Source organism: Dasypus novemcinctus, chromosome 31, assembly GCF_030445035.2.
Source record: "Dasypus novemcinctus isolate mDasNov1 chromosome 31, mDasNov1.1.hap2, whole genome shotgun sequence".
Taxonomy (NCBI): domain Eukaryota; kingdom Metazoa; phylum Chordata; class Mammalia; order Cingulata; family Dasypodidae; genus Dasypus; species Dasypus novemcinctus.
In genome coordinates this window covers 26,043,931-26,059,739 of record NC_080703.1, presented here as the reverse complement: position 1 = coordinate 26,059,739, position 15,809 = coordinate 26,043,931, and the positions used below count along the sequence as shown (strand labels likewise).

The following is a 15,809-nucleotide window of genomic DNA, read 5'->3' as shown; positions in this document are numbered from 1 at the left end:
CTGGTATTGGATGATTTCTCTTTTTAAATTCAACTAAGGCAAATATTTACTTTGGAGGGGATAACATTAGCTTATTCTTCCATGCTGCTGACAAATAAAGCTATTGTTTTTCTTAAAAATTTAAGAGCCTTTTCCCTCAGTCAGAAATTTGGATATATTATTCAGTTGCCTTATTGCATCTAGTGCTTCCACTGAGAAATAATGGTATCAGTCTAATTTGATTATTATTTTGTAGATAATCTGTTTATTTTCATTGAATAGATTTTAAATTGGCCTAGTGTTTTGCAATGTATTGGGATGTGTATAAGTTTTGTTTTGGTTTTTGTTCCCATGTGGTACTTACTGAGCCTTTTTAAAGACCATTGAGTTTCTGGATTTCTCTTGAGACTTCTTAATGTTTTCATTGTATTTTCTGTTTTGTTCTAATTTGCTATTTGTCCTTTCTACTATTTACCCTATCTTTTTAACTTTGTTTATCCTTGAAAATCATATTTTGTCATTTAAAATCTTAGTTCCTTTCTCATAAATGATTTCATTTATAATAGTGATAGCTGCTTCTAAGTGCTTTAGAAATACTACATTGTCATCATAGTTACCTACCTATGAAATTGTTATTCCTGTTTTACAGGTGAAGAAACTAAAACCCCAGGAATATAAGTAACTTGCCAACCAAGGTCACATAAGTAGTTAGTATGGAATTAAGATTCACACCCAGGCAGTATGATTCCAGAATGTGTACTCTTTAGTTAATACTTCCTCTCTGTTTTGGCCTACCTTATCCCTCTGAAGATCTTGATTCTTATTTCACTTTTCTTTGGTATTTGTTCTATTTGTTGATCTTGATGCTTAGCTTTTCATGGTGCTTACTTTACTTTTCTCAAATGTTTGCTTTATGTGTGTGGCTTTATTTTTGTATTTGGTAAGTCTGTCCATAAATGCCACAAAGCTTGGATCTAGTGATTGTTGGGGACAGGGTCATAACTTGCTACTGGGTATAGAAAAGTACTTTTTGGATATGAAGATACTGTGTGTCCAGCATTGTTCTACCTTTTGACTCACTTGACTATGTGTGTTGCTACGTGTTGGCGTTTATCTCAGGCAAATAATTCTGATGGGGTCTGCTTTCCTCCTTGGCAAAGTAGAGGAAGAGAGTTCACCTAGCTGTTTCTAATGCCATTATTCTGAGGATTACTCCAGAGTTTCTTTCTGCCGCCTGTAGCTGCTTTATACTATGGAATGTCCCTGGACCTGCCCCCATGCTTTATAGTTTTTTTCTGCTTGCATTTTGGACTATGATTTCTTTAACTTCATTTCTTCTATTTTATCTTTTATGTTTCAGCATTAACTACAATTTCTCATTCTTTAAAATCATTTACTTTTTTACTGTGCCATTATGTTTTATTCACTTATATGTTTTTAGTGCTATTATAATTTTTTCTTTATCCCAGCAGTTTTTAGGGTTTTAAGATTAGAGGTGATTATGTTGATTGTATTCCTTTTCCATTTTGGTTCTATCTCCTGTCAGTGTTTAAGTTTTTGGGAGTCATGGTTTCCTTTGATCAATTGATGAATTCTATGAATCTGTACCTTCCCTTATATCCAGATTTATACCTTGTTACCACTTGGACCCCAAGTGATGGTCAAGTGTTAATTTGAGCATTACTAGTTTGATGGGTGTAGGTTTGGGGGGATTGTTTTGTGGTTCTGTTTCGTTTTGAATTATATTTGAAATAGTTTAGTTAGAATATGTATAAGCACATTCCTTTAAAATAATCTGCTATTCAAGTTTGAGAAAAATTGCTCTCAAATATATTGTGTAGCCATAGAGGTAAATATAAAGAAAGATAAAACTGTTTCTTTCTATTAAACCATTTTATAATATTCCTTTTTCTTCTTTCCTATAGGTTTAACTATAGATCAACACATCATCTTGCATCTCATGGATTCTATGAATTTTTAAATTGGTTTGATGAAAGAGCATGGTATCCACTAGGAAGAATAGTGGGTGGTACTGTAAGTATATTAATAACTGTTTATGTTAATTATTTGATTAAATCATCAATTACTAAGGTGATGATAGGGATTCTTGAATTCTTTGTATGATTAACTTAAGATGCACCTTTTTTTCTGTTTAGGTTTTTTCCTTGACCATTCTGTCCCCCACACCCAACAATCACTATTATAAATGATATCATTTTTTAGCAACTGTTTCTGACAAAAGGTGTAGGTTGGGTGGGGGAATCTACTGTCACAGTGTATCTCAAGTTCAGGTTATTTGTGTGTTTTTTATTCTATAGAAACCTTGTTGAGAAAAACATGTTTTTTGTTGTTTTTTTTTGAAAGAGCCAGAAATTTAAGACAATCAGATACTCTAATTTTCCAGGTGCCATTATTTCCCCTAAATTCCTATAAGGCAATTGCATATTGATGATAGTTTGTGTGTAATTCTAATGACCAGAAGATGACTTAGGGAAACTATTTTAGGTTTTAGGATGTAATGAGAATTTTGAAGAGAAGCTGAGAGACAAGGCAGCTATTGCTAGGGAAATATACTGTTGACTTATTATTTGTTCATGGTTAATTTTGTGAGAAGTTTATAAATTTTAATTTTTTTTAACCCAGAGATACTTTTGGCTGTGTGTATTATCTCTGTTACATGTTGATTTTCTGTTTTGCTCATTCTTATTATTTCCTCTTACTTTCTTGAATTTATTTTGTTGTTCTTTTTCTGACTTCTTGATGGTTTACTAGCTTGATTTTTAACTTTTCTTTATTAACATATGCATTATAAAGCTATAAATTTCCCCCTAATCTCTGCTTTGGTGACATTCCATAAGTTTTGATATGTAGTATTTTCATATATTGTGGTTAGAAAACAAATTTGGGCAATTTCAGTCCTTTGGAATTTATTGAGACTTGATTTGTGGCCTAGAATGTAGCCTAATTTTGTAAATAATTCCCTTTGTGTTTGGAAAGAATAAGTTTTCCATGGTAATAAGGTGCTGTGTTTCTAGTCTGGAACATCTTCTTATCTTCATATAAATGGGCACAGAGGCACAGTGAGAGTAGTCATGATGGTCTTTAGTGAGTCAATAAAATTGAAGAAGGGTTGGGTGTTGAATGGTGGATGTGGTAGATGTTTATTCCCTGAAGTTCTTGTTGTACTAATCCTATCATATATCTTATTGTATTGATTGTTGATGACTATTGTTTGTTTCTTTTTATGGTTTATAACTTTTTATCTTGAATTTATCCTTAGTGGAGGCTTGTTTTCTCCGAGACTTTCTTACATCTTGGCACTTTGAGCCATCCGTTTAATAATCTCTCTCTTTGGCTTTCAGTGGAGTTCTTAGAGGTTTTATAGTTCTGGACACTTTTCAGGGATTATTTCTCAGCTTGAAGTTTCTTTTACCTAATGTTATAGAAGTGCGGAACCCACATTGACACATGCGAATGAGTTTCTTGTTTCTCCTTTAGGCCTTCATTTCTACTCAGAGATTTGGAAGAATGGGAAACTTACTGTTTCCTTGATGGATGGGTAGGATTTGTCTAGTCTAGTTTCATAAACAGGACATCAGTTCCAGGCTCTGGCTTTATGCTGCAAACTAAGCCTTCTCTTTGATCCCTTGGTTGGGTGATAAAACCTCCAGCTTCCAGTCCCTAAGATTTGTATACGGTCTGATTCCCCTCCCCCGTGGGCTCCCATGACACCTTTGCCTCCTTTACTTTTTTTTTTTCTCTCCCCTTCCCCTGCCATTGTTTGCTCTCTGTGTCCATTCTCTCGTGTGTTCTTTTGTGTCCACTTGCATTATCCGGTGGCACTGGAAATCTTTGTTTCTTTTTGTTGTGTCATCTTGCTGCATCAGTTCTCCGTGTGTGTGGTGCCACTCCTGGGCAGGCTTGTGCTTTTTTCATGTGGGGTGGCTCTCCTTGTGGGGCACACACCTTGTGCATGGGGCTCCCCTAAGCAGGGGCGCCCCTGTATAGAATGGCACTCCTTGCATTCAGCAGCACTGCACGTTGGCCAGCTCACCACATGGGTCAGGAGGCCCTGGGGATTGAACCCTGGACCCTCCATATGGTAGATGGACGCTCTATCAGTTTAGCCACGTCCACTTCCCCTCCTTCACTTTTGACATCTGGAGAATTGTTTCTTTTAGGCCTCACTTTTTTCAAGTCTTACTTTTTTTTGTTTTGCTTTTGTGCTTTCACCCAGTACATCTATGTATTCTTTTTTTTTTTAATATGTCAGCTCAGTTTTCCATATTACATAGACATATTGACTTACTTTGAGAAGTATTTTCAAATGTATTTCCATTTTCTTTGAAGATTATTGATAAAATCATTATCCTGCTATAAGAAACATACTGGGGTCTGGTATTGAATGTAGAATGGAACCAGGTTATTATTTTTATTTTAATATTTATTATTTATTTCAGCAAATCAATTTTATTGATACATATTCATAAAGGCTACAGTCCATCCAAAGTGTATAGTCATTGGTATTTGGTATCATCACATAGTTGTGCATTTATCATCTCAGTCATCATTAGAGCATTTTCATTATTTCAATAATAATCAATAAAAAACAAACTTAACAAGAAAATTCTTCACCCCTCGATATCTCTATGCTTCCCCTACTGTACCTAGCTGCTATTTCTGGCTGTTCTCTCACAATTACTTATTTATTTTTAAGGCATTTTTATTGAGATAGATTCATATCCCATATAGTCCATCTGATTCATATCCCATACAGTCCATCCAAAGTGTTGAATCAGTGGCTTTTAGTGTAATGATAGAGTTGTACATTTATCACCACAATCAATTTTAGAACATTTTCATTACTCCAAAAAGAAAAGCCCCATACCCCTTAGCAGCCACTTCTCAATCCCTCTATCCTTTCCCAGCCCTATATAACCACCAATCTAAATCCATCTCTATAGAATTTATTTTCACATTTTATAAAACTGAAATCATACCATACTTTGTGTCTGGTTTCTTTCACTTAGCATGATTATAGTGGTTTTTTTTTTTAATGTACCTTTTTTTAAATTCGAGAAGTTGGAGATACAGCATTCTTATATACCTTCTATTGTTGACACTTTGCTTTGGTGATACCTTTGTTTCACTTGATGAAAGAATATTAAAATATTATTGTTAACTATAGTCATAGTTTGCATTAGGTGTATTTTCTCATATACTACTCTATTAATTAATACTTTGTAATAGTGATATTACATTTGTTATAGTTCATGAGAAAACATTCATAAATTTAAACTATTAACCATAGTCATCATACATCATAGGGTTCACTATGTTGTGCAGTCCCATGTTTTATCCTCTAGCTTTCCTTCTAGTAACATACACAACATTTCAACCACATTCACACACATAATCCAGTGTTGTTAATCATACTCACAATAATGTGCTACCATCACCTCTGTCCACCCCCAAACCACTACAACCAATTTAATTATAAATTCTGCACAGATTAAGCTTCAACTCCCCATTCTCTGCCCCATTCTATCTCCTGGTAACCTATATTCTAGATTCTAACTCTTATTAGTTTACTTATTATAATTAGTTCATATTAGTGAGATCATATGGTATTTGTCCTATGGTGTCAGCCTTATTTCACTGAAAATAATGTCCTCAAAGTTCATCCACGTTGTCACAATGCATCAGGACTTCATTTTTTCTTACAGGTGAATAATATTCCATTGTATATATATATGTAACATTTTGTTTATCTGTTTTTCAATTTGTGGACACTTCGGTTGCTTCCGTCTTTTGGCAATTGTAAATAATGCCACTGTGAACGTTGGTGTGCATATGTCTGTTCCAGCCCCTGCTTTCAGTTCTTCTGCATATATACCTAAACAGGATTGCCACATCATATGGCAATTCTATACTTACCATCCTGAGGAACCAACAAACTATTCCACAGCGGCGGCACCATTTTACAGTTCCAGCTGCAGTGAATGAGTATTTCTGGGTCTCCACATCCTCTCCAACAGTTATAGTTTTGGTTTTTTGAAAGTGGCCATTCTAGTAGGTATGAAATTTCTCATTGTGGTTTTGATTTGCATTTCCCTGACAGCTAGTGTGATGTTGATAATCTTTTCATGTGCTTTTTGGCAATATGTATTTCCTCTTTGGAAAAATGTCTATTCAAGTCTTTTGCCCGTTTTTTAATGCGGTTGTTTGTCTTTTTATTGTTGAGTTGTAGGTTTTCTTTATATATGCTGGTTATTAAACCCTTATTGGATATGTGTTTTCCAAATATTTCTCCCATTGAATAAGCTACCCTTTCACTTTTTTGACAAAGTTCTTTGAACCACAAAAGTTTTTAATTTTGAGGAGATCCCATTTAACTATTTTGTCTTTTGTTGTTTGTGCTTTGGGTGTGAAGTCTAAGAAACCATTGCCTACCACAAGATCTTGAATATGCTTCCCAACATCTTCTTCTGGGAGTTTTATGGTCCTGTCTCTTACATTTAGGCCTTAATCCATTCTGAGTTAATTTTGTATAAGGTGAGAAATAGAGGACTTCCTTCATTCGTTTGGATATGGATATCCAATTTTCCCAGCACCATTTACAAAGAGACTGTTTTGTCCCAGTTCACTGGACTTGGCAGCCTTGTCAAATGTCAGTTGACCAAAGATGTGGGGGTGTATTTCTCAGTTGTCAATTTGATTCCATTGGTTAATATATCTGTCTTCATGCCAATACCATTCTGTTTTGACCATTGTAGTTTTGTAGTTTGTTTTAAAGTCCTTCAATTTTATTCTTTTTCAAGATGTTTTTGGCTATTTTGGGCCTCTCACCCTTCCAAATAAATCTGATAATTGGCTTTTCCATTTCTGCAAAGTAGGCTTTTGGAATTTTTATGGGGATTGCTTTGAAATTGTAAATAAATGTGGGTAGAATTGACATCTTAACAATATTTGTCTTCCACCCCATGAACATAGGTCTTTTTTATTTCTTTTAGCAATGTTTTATTATTTTCTGCATACAGGTCCTTTGCATCCTTTGTTAAATTTATTTCTAGATATGTGATTTTTTTTAGTTGCTATTGTAAGTATAATTTTTTTCTCGATTTCCTCCTCAGATTGTTCATTCTTATTGTATAAAAACACTACTGATTTTTGCATGTTGATCTTGTACCTTCCACTTTGCTGAACTCATTAGCTCTAAGTAGCTTTGTTGTAGTTTTTAGGGGGACTTAACTATATATAGGATCATGTCATCTGCTAATAGTGAATGTTTTACTTCTTCCTTTCCAATTTGGATGCCTTTAATTCTTTTTCCTGCCTCGCTGCTCTCGTTAGAACTTCTAGTGCAGTGTTGAATAAGAATGGTGAAAGTGGGCATCTTTGTCTTGTTCCAGATCTTGGAGAGAAAGCTTTCAGTCTTGTAGTGCCCTTTATCATATTGAGGAAGTTTCCTTCCATTCTTATCTTTGAAGTGTTTTTATCGAAAATGAATTCTGGATTTGGTCAAATGTCTTTTCTGTGTAAATTGAGATGATCATGTGGTTTTCCCCCTTCAGTTTTTTAATATGTATAACATTAATTGATTTTCTTGTGTTTAACCATCCTTACATATCTGGGATAAAGCCAACCTGATCTTGGTGTAGAATTCTTTTAATGTGCTGTTGGATTTAATTTGCAAAAATTTTGTTGACTTTTTTGCATCTATATTCTTTAGAGAAATTGTTCTGTAATTTTCTTTTCTTGTAGAAGCTTTTATCTGGCTTTGATTCAATTTCTTTACAAGTAATTCATCTGTGAGGTCTTCTGTTTCTTCTAGTCAGTGTAGGTTGTTCATGTTTCTAAGAATATGTCCATTCCATCTAGTGGTCTAATTTGTCACTGTACAGTTGTTCATAGTATCCTCTTTTGATCCTTTTTCTGTAGGATCAGTCGGAATTCTCCTTACCCATTTCTGATTTTATTTAAAATGATAACTTGTATATTTTCTCTCTTTGTTTTTATAAGTCCTAGCTAAGGGTTTGTAAGTAATTGACCTTTTCAAAAAACTGAGTTCGGTTTTGTTAATTGTTTTTTTAAAATTTTTCAATTTAATTTGTTTCTGCTCCTATCTTTGTTATTTCTTTCTGTTTGCTTTGGAATGAGTTTACTGTTCTTTTTCTAGCTCATCTAAGTGTGCAATTAGGTCTTTGATTTTAGCTCTTTCTAGTTTTTCAGTATAGGCATTTAGGGTCATAAATTTCCCTCTCAGCACTACCTTCACTGCATGCCTTCAATTTTAATATATTGTGCTCTTGTTTTTATTTGTCTGAAGATATTTACTGATTTCTCTTGAAATTTCTTCTTTGACCCTCTGATTGTTGAAGAGTGTGTTGTTTAACCTTGTATTTATGAATTTTCCTATTCTTTGCCTGTTTTTAATTTCCAGCTTCATTCCATTATGGTGAGAGAAGTTGCTTTGTTTAATTTCAATCTTTTAAAATTTATTGAGACCTGTTTTATATGATCTGACATGTGATGTCCTAGTGATCCACTTGAGAAGAATGTATATCCTGCTGCTTGGGAATGCAATGTTCTGTATATGTCTATTAGATCTAGTTCATTTATCATATTATTCAATATCTGTTTCCTTATTCTTCCTTTGCATGTTCTATCTATTGATGAGAGTGGTGTATTGAAGGCTTCAGTTGTTATTGTAGAGATGTCTATTTCTCCTTTCATCTTTACCAGTGTTTGCCTAATATATTTTGGGGCACCCTGGTTAGGTACATGTTCCTTTTCCTTTCTATTCTTCTTCTTGGATACCCATCACATGTATGTTTGTATGCTTTGTGTTGTCATTATCTGTTCTGTCTGTAATAATTTGTTTGAATGTCCTATCTTCTAGTTAGCCGATTCTTTCTTTTGCCTATTAAATGATGGTGTTGTATGCTTCTAGTTTTTAAAATTTCTTCTATTATGCCTTTCATTCCCATACATTTGGTTATGTTTCTGTTCATACCTTCAAATTCTTTATGCTTACATAGCATTTCTTAAAATCCTCTGTCTCCTTAGCCATATTTTCCTTCATCTTTGGTTAGTTATTCCAAATTTTGCATACCTCCTACTTTTAGATCTGTTCCTTTGACTGGATCATATCTTCCTGTTTCTTAGTGTGGCTTATAATTTTTCTGCTGTTGTCTGAGCATCCGATTATCTTGATGAGCATACTCTGAAGGTCAGTTCAGAGCAGCCCATGCTTAACTGATCAGATTTATTCAGCCTTTCTTCTGATTCTTACCCAGGGTATGTGCTACAATTTTTAAGATTGCTCTGTTTTTGCAGTTGTTTCATCCCCAGAAGAAAGCTTTCTTTCCTCTTTTCTTCTTCAGGAATCGTGATCTGTTCTATTTGTGTTTATTTTGCCTCTATAGTTTTTTCCTTGGTTTGTTTGTCTAATTCTCCTCTTGGTCCCTCTAGTTGCTATTGCCTGGAGCACAAAGTCTGGGAGGAGGATCACCCACCCCAGAGAGAACTTTCCCAAGTTATTATTTCCCAGCCAAAACAGGCCAGAGTCATGAAGGGGCCTGCAAACCAGTTCCAAATGGCCATGGGGGGAGATTCATGAAAGATCCTACTGCACTTTCCTGGCCTTGCCAGCAGATGGCTTTCTTTAACAAACTCTTTACTCAAGCCTAAGAATGCAGTGTGTTTTTGTTTTTGTTTTGTTTTTAAGATTATTTATTTACTGCCCCCCTTTGCGGCTTGTTCCATTCTTTGCTGTCTCCTCTCTCTGTCCATTTGCTGCACGCTCCTTCTGTATTTGCTCATCTCCCTTTGCTGCGTCATCTTACTATGCCAGCTCTCTGCAGCACACGAGCCGTCAGCTCTCCACGGCGCATGGGCCATCAGCTCTCTGCAGCAATGGGCCGTTAGCTCTCCGCGGGGTATGGGCGAGCCTGCCTTCACTAGCAGGTCCCGGGATGCGAACCCAGGGCCTCCCACATGGTAGACAGGAGCCCAACTAGTTGAGCCACAGCTGCTTCCCAGGATGGAGTGTGTTTTTAAAGAACCTCACTGTGCGTCACCCCACCCCCCTGCCACCTCGTTGCAGATAGGTTTGAAACAGTGACCCAGGGGCTGTGGTGACCTTTGTCTGGAGCAGGGTAAAGCATTGTTTCAGAGCCAGGATTCAGTGATGTAAATTCACAGATCAAAATCCATGATCAGTTCTCAGCCTTACACACATTCTTCCTCTCCCCATTCTTGGTCTTCCATGACCCTCTTTGTTTGCAGCAGCCAGCCAGGGACCTGACCCAAGGTAGCTCACCTCTGGGATGAGTTCTGGCTGCCAGGGTGGACAAGTTGTTCATCTCAGTCTCTTTGTCCCCCTTTTCCCTGGATGTATACCATGTTCCTTTGACCTCAGAGCCCCAGAAGAGTTGTTTCAGTTTCTGCCTTTTCACTAGCTGTTCTTGGAGGAAGAATAAGTCCTGCTGGAACTCCCCATATTTTTATTTTTTAAGAGTGATTATGAATCACCCTCTTTCTCTTCTTCCTCTTATCCATCCCTCACTCCTTCATGCATTCAATACGTATTGAACATCTTTGTGCCAGTCATTGTCCTAGATGCTAAGGGAAAAATTCCTGCTATTCTGGAGCTTATATTCTAGTAAAGGTGGGAAGTTATTAGATAATACATAAAATAAAAAAATTAATTGGGGAAGTGAACTTGGCCCAATGGCCACATGGGAGGTCCGCGGTTCAAACCCCGGGCCTCCTTGACCTGTGTGGAGCTGGCCCTTGCGCAGAGCTGATGCACTCAAGGAGTGCCCTGCAACACAGGGGTGTCCCCCGCGTAGGGGAGCTCCACGCGCAAGGAGTGCGCCCCGTAAGGAGAGCCGCCCAGCGCGAAAGAAAGTGCAGCCTGCCCAGGAGTGGCACTGCACACACGGAGAGCTGACACAACAAGATTATGCAACAAAAAGAAACACAGATTCCCGGTGCCGCTGATAAAGGATAGAAGCAGTCACAGAAGAACACACAGCGAATGGACACAGAGCAGACAACTTGGGGGGGGGGCAGAAATAAATAAAAAATAAATCTTAAAAAAGTTTTTTTAAAATTAATTGTATGTCACATAGTGATAAGTCTATAGAGAATAAGTAGAGGGGTGAGGTAAGGGCTTGTAATTTTAAATAGTGTTGTTGGAAAGGAAATTTACAGCTTTACTTTTTTTTTTTTAAAGATTTATTTATTTTTATTTATTTCTCTCCCCTCTCTCCCCTCCCCCCTCCCCATGTCTGCTCTCTGTGTCCATTCGCTGTGTGTTCTTCTGTGTCTGCTTGTATCCTTGTCAGTGGCACCGGGAATCTGTGTCTCTTTTTGTTGCATCATCTAGCTGGGTCAGCTCTCTATGTGAGCAGCGCCACTCCTGGATGGGCTGCGCATTTTTTGCACTGGGCGGCTCTCCTTGTGGGAGCGCATTCCTTGCACTTGGGGCTCCCCTATGCAGGGGACACCCCTGCATGGTACAGCACTCCTTGCGTGCATCAGCACTGTGCATGGGCCAGCTCACCACATGGGTCAGGAGGCCTTGGTTTGAACCCTTGACCTCCCATGTGGTAGGCAGATGCTCTATCAGTTGATCCAGATCCACTTCCCAGCATTGCTTTCATAGTTTCAGTGATGGAGGAAGAAAGGAATCTTTTGGGGTTTAGCTAAGGATGGAATTATAAATGCACATTTTAGTAACTATGGACTAGATCTAAAATAATATCCTATTTACTGTTTTATGGCTTAATGTTCCTCTTTTAGGGTGAGGATAGTATAACCGTTAGCTGGTCCGAACTAGTTTAATATTACTTTCCTTCAGGCTCTAAGCACTTTTATGTTTCCAGGAGTCCTGTCTGACTTTTCCCCTTATATTGAAACATGTATCCTTCCATACATGAGCTTTTTCTTCAGTAGCCAATCCATAAAGAACTGTTTATTTTGTAGTATATAAAGAAGGCAAATGGTTTAGAGGTCTTATTTTCAAACATTATAAAGAGTATGTAATAATTAAGAGAATTTTAGTAGTTCAGCTACATCATTTTATATGCAATGATTAAATTTTCCATTTTCCCCCTAGGTTTACCCAGGCTTGATGATAACAGCTGGCCTTATTCATTGGATTTTGAATACATTGAACATAACAGTTCATATAAGAGATGTATGTGTATTCCTTGCACCAACTTTTAGCGGCCTTACATCTATATCTACTTTTCTGCTTACCAGAGAACTTTGGAACCAAGGAGCAGGACTTTTAGCTGCTTGTTTTATTGCTATTGTACCAGGTTACATATCTCGGTCAGTAGCTGGATCCTTTGATAATGAAGGCATTGCTATTTTTGCGCTTCAGTTCACATACTACTTGTGGGTAAGTAATACTTAACATTTTATGATGTTTCTTTTGAAATGCTATAGGTTTTATTACCTGAGGTATAGAGTTTAGCCTCATGTTTGTCTTTTTTGATTATTATTGCATATAGACCACTGTTATAATTTATTGGTAACATTAAAAAATACGTGCCATACATTTTTTCCTCTCGTTTTATATATGTATATTATTTTCTATGTATTTATACACATAAATTAAACTCAGTTTTCACAACATTGCTATACCATATAATGGATTATGCAAAATGGATTGTACCATTTTGCCTATTTTACAGATCATGATAATATCCTTATTTTATAAGTCATAACTCCATAAAAGTGTCTGTCAAAAAAAACAAGTTAATTTTTTTGTTTGTTTTGGGGAGAAGGATAAGAAAATAGTAACTTATGAAAACTAAAATGTAGTTCTATGGCTTGGGATTTTAAATGCTGTTTATCTGAAACTAGCATTATTTATTTTATTGTTACTAAGTTATTTAAGCTTAATGTTTTTTTAACATGGAAAATGATGCTACTTATTGGATTCTACTTAAAGCTTGCATTTATTTAGTCATTTAAAAATATTTAAGGTTTAGCTTATGCTTTATCTTTTCAGTGATAAGAATTGCTAAAATTACAGTTTTAATACATTTAAGTATATTTTTAGGTAGCTAATTGAATGCTGGCATAATTATGCTCTTTCATAATTATTTTGCATCTTTTAAAACAACTTGGCTAGTGGGTATTTTTGCTTTGGCATAGAATTTTAGAGGAGAGTATTACAAACAATCAATTGAGTCTCTTGACCTGAGTTTAAAAGAAAAGAAATGAAATCGATGGCAAGCAATAGGATGTTGCTAATGGTGGTATATTCATCAAAAATGTTTTAAAAATCTTTTAGTTTATTGTGCGCAGCCAAGAGATTAAACGTAAACTTTCTATTAATATACATAACGCCTTTTAAAAAATAATGTGATTTTTTAAATTATAAAAATATGCATAGATGTGTAAGTAACAAGCGACAGTATAATAGCTAGAGGAAAAATAAGTTGCAGTATAATATGTATGGTACGTCTTTTTCTTTGGTGGGAGGTACCGGGGATTGAACCTAGGACATTGTACATGGGAAGCAGGTGCTCAACCACTTGAACCACATCCACTCCCCATGTATGGTATATCTTAGATAAATTTTAGATGGTACAGACCATGTTATATGTGTTATTTATTTATACGTGTTTTAATAAACTATTAAAATATGATGTGTATTGTTCATATACACCAGCTTCTTGATAGTGATTATACCTGAAGAGGGTGGCTAATACTGGGGAAGCAGTATGTAGGAGACTTAAACTATGTATTTTTTTAAGTTTTTTTAAAAATAAAACCATCTGAATGGTATTTTATTAGCATTTGTGTGTCTGGATGACTAGGCTCAAAATTGTTATTTTCAAATACTTTGTAATTTGTTAGACCTCATCAAAATCAAAAACTTTTGTTCCTTTAAGGACTTTATCACTAAAATAAAAAGACAATCTGCATACTGGGAGAAAATACTTGAAAACCACATGTCTGGTAAATGTTTAATATGCAGAATATATGAAGAAATCCTACGACTCAAGAACAAAAGGACAAACAACCCAATTAAAAAATGGGCAAAGGTCTCGGATAGACATTTCTCCAAACAAGATTTACAAATGGACAAAAAACATAGAAAAAGATGCTCAACATCATTAGCCATCAGGGAAGTGCAACTCAGAACCACCGTGAGATACCATTTCACACCCACTAGAATGGCTACTGTTAATAAAAAGGAAAATTGTGTTAGAGAGGATATGAATAGGAAAATCCATTCATTGTTGGCAGGAATGTAAAATGGTACAGCTGCTATGGAAGAGAGTTTGGCAGATCCTTAGAAAGTCGGGTATAGAATTATTATATGACCTGGCAGTCCCACTTCTAGGTATACACCCAAACCCAAAACAATTGAAAGCAGGGACTTGAACACATATTTATACACTGATTTTCATAGCGGCATTATTATTAACAGTTGTCAAAAGTGGGAAGCCACCCAAATGTCCATCAATCAAGAATGGATAAATAAAATGTGGTATATATCCACAGTAAAATATTTTTCAGCTGTGAAAAGGAATGAAATTGTTTTTTTTGTTTGTTTGTTGATTTTTTTTGACTTATCGGGGTCCGGGGAATGAACCTGGGACCTCGTATGTGGGAAGTCAGTGCTCAACCCCTGAGCCACATCAGCTCCCCTGAGTTGACCTTTTTGTTTGTTTTGCTTGTTGTTTTTTCGGAGGCACTGGGAACCTGGGACCTCCTATGTGGAAAGCAGGCATTCAACCATTTGAGCCACATCTACTCCCTAGGAATTAAGTTTATATATGGAACAACATGGATGAACTTCGAAAGCATCATGAAATAAGCCAGACACAAAAGGAGAAATATTATATAATCTCACTGATATGAAACAATTAGAAGAGTCAGAACCTAGAATATAGGTTCCAGGGGTTGGAGTAGGGGTAGGGAATAGACAGCTAATGCCTATACTGTACAGAGATTCTATTTGGGTAATGGAAAAGTTTTGGTAATGGATGGTGGTGATGGTTACAACACTGTGAACGTAATTAACAGCATGGGCATTTATTTGAATGTGTTTAAATGGGGAAATGCCAGGTTATACATATTTTACTAGAATAAAAACTTTTTTTAGATCCAGGGACTTGTACAACAGAAGCAACAAACCTTAAGTTAAACCAGGGAATAAAGTCAATAGGACAATTATAAAAATGTGCTTTCTTCAGTTGAAACAAATGTGCCACACCAATGCAATGTGTTAATAATAGGGTAGTATATGAAGAATCACTTATGCATGATTTTTCTGTAAACCTACAGTTTCTCTAATAAAAAATAAAATTAGAAAATATCCTATTTTTTGGAAGTTTGGATAGTACAGAAAATTACAGGGAAACAATTGCCCAGAGATAACTAGCATTTATAATTTTGGCATATTCCTAAATTTTTTGTGCTTTTAAGAAAGACAAAAAAGGCATTGTGTGGTCTATAGTTTTGCATTCTCTGTCTTCACTTTTGTTTTTTTTTTCCCTTAGAGGTATCAGGGATTGAACCCAGGACCTCATACTTGTAGAGCAGGCACTCAACCATTGTGCTTACACCTGCTTCTCTCAATCTTCTTTTGACATATAAGTCTGAATCAATATACTTGTGTCCTAATTGGAATCTTCACTGCCTGTCAACATTTTTTTTTAATTTAATTTTTAAAAATTGAGATAATTCACATTTGAATTTTAAATTCACCATTTTAATTATTTTAAAGTGTACAATTCATTGGTTTTTAGTGAATTCACAATGTTATGCAGCCATCACTACTATCTATTTCCAGA

General features: G+C 35.8%; 1 protein-coding gene across 1 annotated transcript in view; it reads left to right on the top strand.

Annotated features, from left to right (window-relative positions):
- The window catches only part of STT3B (STT3 oligosaccharyltransferase complex catalytic subunit B), a 128,285-nt gene that overhangs the window by 46,444 nt on the left and 66,032 nt on the right, over positions 1-15,809 (top strand). Inside the window, exons 2-3 of the mRNA XM_058290902.2 lie at positions 1,905-2,013; positions 12,107-12,394. Coding sequence (XP_058146885.1) covers positions 1,905-2,013; positions 12,107-12,394 — 397 coding nt within the window. The remainder of the gene's footprint in view (positions 1-1,904; positions 2,014-12,106; positions 12,395-15,809) is intronic.